This window comes from Eufriesea mexicana, unplaced genomic scaffold (assembly GCF_001483705.2).
Source record: "Eufriesea mexicana isolate 0111107269 unplaced genomic scaffold, ASM148370v2 scaffold8777, whole genome shotgun sequence".
Classification (NCBI taxonomy): Eukaryota; Metazoa; Arthropoda; class Insecta; order Hymenoptera; family Apidae; genus Eufriesea; species Eufriesea mexicana.
In genome coordinates, this window is record NW_016916521.1 from 241761 (window position 1) to 247572 (window position 5812).

The following is a 5812-nucleotide window of genomic DNA, read 5'->3' on the forward strand; positions in this document are numbered from 1 at the left end:
ACGGAGAACAAAGCCTACACAAACTTGGCTCCAGCATCCTTGTTTATATACTTGTCTACACAATTTTTCTATTTTCGTTCCTTTTTTTTTTAAATTTTTATTTTTCAAGCGAATTTCCATACTCGGATGAAAATAGTGTGGTCAACGGTGGAACGAAAGCGGAAAAAGGAATGCAAAATCTATTATTCGATTTTTAATCGACTCTCGAAATTTTCTAAACGTCGTACGAGTATAAGGCTCGAAGATACGATACCTGTCCATTTTTCATATTATCGTACCATTATCAGTGCATGCGATAACATTTCTAAATAGGCAGTTACGTGTACCCGCGACACATCTGTATCCCATCGAAGCTACGCGCGAGTCGTATAATGAACTAATTCTACCCGATGCGCATTACACGCTTGATACGAACAAGTGAAAATATAATCTAGGGGAATTTTACGAACGCTCGAAACGCTCCAACGTTCTTCTTATCGCACGGCTGTTCAATAATAGGTACTCGTTAGATAGCCTTGTAAAAAGAAAGCAGCATCAGCATCTCATTTTTAACCGGCCGATTTCGAGTTTAGAAGATGATATTGCTCCCGAGCGATACACAACCGCGGTATCTTTCCGTGCTCCTCGAACAAACAATAACAGATTCATTCCTGTGACGACCTCGACGCTCAGAGTGAACCATGAATCACCGATAAGCGGTAAATCTAACGACCACGAAAATTCTCTCAAATCCGAGCATCGTCCCACGGCCCGTAACGCGCGATATATTCCCGAACCGAATTGAACGCGATATTTGACCCGATTATGTCCGACCGTGGACTGGCAGGTCCCAAGACTACGCACCGACTTGGCGAAACCGAACACCGGATTAGCATTTACAAGTAACGCTCTCTCGTATCGAGCGCTAGGAATTATATCATGACTTATGCATTTTCGGATAATCGACGGAAGGAGCGAGGAGGTTAAGTCGGCAACGAAGATACTCTTTCGCACCGAATGGACCTAAATAAAGAAAAGAACTCGGCTGGTCAGCGACGGTGTCGCGAAACCGACCTCTTTCGTCAAATTGAGAACAACTTAACTTTCTCGAAGGATAACGCCTTCCCGTTTCCTTTCTCCGGACGACCGCGGGAGATGGATTTACGCGGCGCCACTGAGGAAAACGTAAATATACGCGACGCCGCGCGCATACACACGGCCGGCCGTGAGTGGGTTTCTAGTAAAAAGAAACAGAAGTGTCGCGACGTGAATACAGGTCACAACATCGCTGAATAAGCAACCGAGCGCGTGTATACCGCTGCTCTCCGCGTTCAGCAAATTACGTAAGGCCAGAACAGGAGCTCGTTTAAATACCGACACAATCAACGATGAATAAGTTACCGTGCATGTGGCGCGCACACCGGCGGAACGAAATAAGGGAAACGTACGCGACGCGTTCGTTCCATATTCGCGTTAAATTCGGCGAAAGTTACGCAATCCGACATTCTGCCTGGCGCCGTCCTTTAGGACTTGCCATTAGCCTTCCAACAATGCGTACACGTCAAAATTTCAGGTCACTTTCGTCCGATCGCTGGAACTCGTTTCGTTTTCTCCCTCTATCCGCACGTTTTTATTCGAATAATCGTATTTCACCGTTAGGACCCATCGAAACACGCGATACCGCTCATGCTTTATCGCTTCGAACGGAAGCTTGTTAACCGAGTCCAGGCAAGAACATCGAACTCGTGGAAAAACTAAACCAGTGCGTGTATTACAGTTGAAGTATAGCTGGCATTGTTGACGTTACGAAATATTTTTAGACATCACTTATAGACTGTAGACACGCGGTTATGTCAATTTTTAATATCGCTACAAATTTACAAATATTCACGTGTCTCTCGATGAATGCTTATAAGAATTTATATCATCATTCTTAAATTTAATACGATCCTTATAATTAATATTTAATTAACGTTTACAGTCTTAAAAAGGAAAAAGAAACAGAAACAGAAAAGAATGAAACGACGTAATTACATACCTTTGTAACAATATGGAATTTCACGATAAATGTAAAAATAAACATGTAAACACTATGATGTGATATAAACAAAAGTTTTAATTGTTAACAGTGAAAATAGTATAATAGAGAAATTAGAAATTTCTTAAAAGTAAGTAAGGTGAAAATTATAGGTACCAAAGGAGAGCCATCGGTAAGGTTATATTACGAGAGAAGTGGGCAATATATCGAATTAAAGGATGCGGGTTGCACGAAGACGTATAAAAGATTCACGCGACAACAGTGAGCACCTGGAAACAGGACGGAAAAAGTTGAGAACCACTAAGTGCGTTCGCGGTGTCACCCACAAGCACGAACGATAATCGTTTTCACAAAAGTTCGCTCGAACTCTCGGAGGATGCTAATTTGTAGCACGAACGTGGCGTGATAATTAGCGACGCGTGTAAACGCGTTGCTAAATTACGTTGTCGCTTAAGAAAATTCTGTAGATCAGCGAGCGTGTGCGTATATAAGTCGTCCGTATGAAAAACGCATTGTACATTAATATGGTGTGTATCGTGAGATAAATAGATATAGAAGAAGACAGGGCTGTCGACGGAAGGAGCGAGAGATACAAATGAATGATATTCTAGAAGCGTCTATCCAAATGGCGGTCAGCCGCATGACACGTACACTTAGCAGAATAAATGATTTACATCAGACTGTACTGCAGCACCATAGGCACTTCACTGCTCTGACATGCTCTTCGAACGGTAAATCAAATATTTCCAGTAACATGATTTATTAAAATGTAAAGAGGGAGTCACGCGAACTCGATTCGCACGAGTTCACAGATGCGTCTATGCGTACATACGATACACTAGCGGAAAAGAATTGAAAATTTTCGATAACGTTTCTTTTTATAAATAAAATTTCCAAGTACAACGCAAAGTGCTGCCATCTAGCAATAATTCATAACAATTTTCATACTCCTCTGATATGTCAGAAAATTCGCCTGGTTCGCACGTGCGTTTCATAGTACAACTATAACGAGGAAAACGCGTAGATTCGTTTCATACGATAATTTATCCCATGCAAACAGCTTATTTCGAACGAGTATCGGTATTATAGTCTCTATGCGTAATAAAACAGATAAGGTGTCTAATTATCCATTGGAATCCCACTCCGAAATTAACATATTGTAATGAATTCGCAAATTATACCAAGGGATCGTGCGCGTCGATTCATGCAAACAAGTACGCCGAGAGAAATGTGAGAAGCACGAGCTTGTAACGTTTCATCGGAAAGGTTGAAGCGTTGCCGAAGGTCAACGTCAAGATACGATTACACACAGTTCAGTGGAAAAGAGGGTATTTAAGTATCGAACAGTATGAATTTTACCAGGCACAAATCGAAAATTCCATCCGAGTTTTTAAGGGTTGAAAAGTTCATAAAAGACGCTAAAAGATAGAATAATCGGGCCAGTGGCAAATGGAGGGCTGAATAAAAAGAAAGGCGCGTGGCTCGTTGCTGGCGCGGCGTCTCCCGCCATATCACACTAGTCAGCATACTCGCACACTAAGTGTCATACACTCGCACACGCACATATAGATGTGGAACGGTTAAACGAAGAACTACGTATGCACTGTATTCGTACGCGCGAGTTCAGATGAAAGATAGAAACGCATACAAATACACACGCACGACCCGCGGAATTTTCTCCGGTGCGTGTGTGCACGCATGCACCGTGCACACCAGGGGCCGCGCGAGCGACGCACACGGCGTACACTGAGCTCTCGACGGCGCGATCTACGTGAGAAAAACACTCACTAACCTGTCAGAGGCGATTCTCCCTGTATTCCTCGGTCCACGGTACTCCTGGGTACTCGTGTATTTTCACCGGCTACACTGCGATCACCAAACTATTCACTCTCTCACACGGCGTTCTTACGATGTGTCTCGATCGGGGGTATACGCGCGGCGCCTTGACTCTGTATTCCGATTCACACGGCTCTCGCGACGTCCACGGGTGACTTTCAGCCTCCCGTGGAACGATACTCGCTCGGATACGGGCTCTGGGGTCACGCGCGCCCGCCCGACGCCCCAGTTGTTCGCGAAAATCCCTCGATTCGACGAAAAAATTGGTCGACAATGCGCGGAACTACGTTCGCGACTGTCTCCCTCGCTGGAGGAAAATGGCGGCCCCCGGCCATCCGAGTGACTCGCGCGCGCCACCGATACTCTCCGTCACCGGCCGAATATACCCGAAAATAACCGATCCTTTTCGATTCAGCTATGCCGAACGGTTAAATATCGGCTGAATTTTTGCAATAATTTTATAATATCATTTATTAAATCTATTTTTGTCCAACATTTTATTTAACATTGTATCTAATGACAAATTAAAATATATTAGTTTCGTATTTACATGTACAATTAGTTTTCTTCCAGGTCCATCAATTTCTTCGTTCTGATATTATGTATTTGAATTACTTAATGTTTACAATAAATATATACATTTTTATCAGGAAAATAATATAGAAAAATTTTGCGTTTTATTAACATTCAAAATTTAAAACTATAGAAATAACATGTAAACGTTAAGGAATTACCGAAATAAATTTTTTTTATGAGGGTGCACGTGTGATTGTCTAAGATTATATATTATTTAACTGAAATCAGAAATTATAATAATACAATTATTCGAAAACTCACCTTTATAAAAAACTTTGTTAAATTTGCGAGGGAAAACTTGCACATCACATTTCCAAAACATTCAACCACGCGTACGTTATTAGCATTTTCTATTTAGTTGCGTTGCATTCGGGTTACATGCTCAAATTTCGCGATTGGTCAAAGCCAAAAATTAATTCGCTTCAGTAACCAATCAAAAACGCCAAGAATCGCTGGTAAGAATAAGATATAACACACAGGTTAAATAAAATTATTAATATAAAGATGAATAATATCTTTCCACTGATATTACATGTGCCATCATTTTTTCTTCCCGCTAAAAAACACTTTAAAATAAAATAAATTCTTTAATTGGCGACAAATTGTTCAGTCACATGATTTAGACTGAGGATCATCCCTTATTTCTATCGTTAATAGAGCCATCTACTGTAACATTATAATACTAACGTTTTTATCATGCGTAAACAAAATGATAATTATCTTTGTTAAAATAGTGCAAGAGTTTCCGCGATTCTTAAAGACAATTGTGTGTCAAGGTGTTACAATCGTAATTGTGTATCCATACTCGTGATTTGTATGTAAACAGATGAACAATTATGATACATAATAGTAATATATATTAATTGTGACACAATAAACATAATTTGCCTCAGATTTTTAAGTACAACTTTACACGTAGTTTGACCATAACCAATATGTCAGACGTTAAAAGTCTTGAATATCCAACGTTAAAGGTATTTAATACTTTCGTATTTATATTATGATTATAGTTATTCAAATAAATTTCTTAGAACTGTTGACTATTTTTGTCATTCCCTTAGTAATTATAAGGCTTGTATTATTTCGTTCTAATTTTCCGAATTTTAATATCACTAAATTCACAGATTTTATTATTATTTAAATTAGTAACATAATATTCTATTTTTAGGTTCCTTATGAACTCCTTAATAAAAAATTTCGTTTAGCTCAAAAAGTCATAGACAGGGAAGCTTCGTATGTACAAACAGCAGCTAATGAATTAATGAAAGATAATAAAACCTCTGTTCCTGCTGGAGAAATGAGTATATTATTAGGAGGTGTTGTAGAAAAACTTCAAACTTTAAAAAGAAAAGCACAAGAGTCTATTGCAGAAGAGTTACAAGC

The 5812-nt window shown here is 39.8% G+C and overlaps 2 protein-coding genes across 5 annotated transcripts in view; one reads left to right on the top strand and one right to left on the bottom strand.

The window, feature by feature from the left end:
- CtBP (C-terminal binding protein) overlaps positions 1 to 4201 on the bottom strand; it is a 20926-nt gene extending 16725 nt beyond the window's left edge. For 3 of the 4 annotated variants that reach the window (XM_017907679.1, XM_017907676.1, XM_017907681.1), the window contains exon 1: positions 3810 to 4201. The gene's annotated coding sequence lies outside the window, so the exon portion shown is untranslated. The remainder of the gene's footprint in view (positions 1 to 3809) is intronic. The other variant, XM_017907680.1, reaches the window with a different exon arrangement.
- Positions 4202 to 5194: 993 nt separating this feature from the next.
- Positions 5195 to 5812, top strand: part of Kaz (E3 ubiquitin-protein transferase Katazuke) — a 2132-nt gene continuing 1514 nt past the window's right edge. Inside the window, exons 1-2 of the mRNA XM_017907655.1 lie at positions 5195 to 5403; positions 5598 to 5812. Coding sequence (XP_017763144.1) covers positions 5365 to 5403; positions 5598 to 5812 — 254 coding nt within the window. The 5' untranslated portion in view covers positions 5195 to 5364. The remainder of the gene's footprint in view (positions 5404 to 5597) is intronic.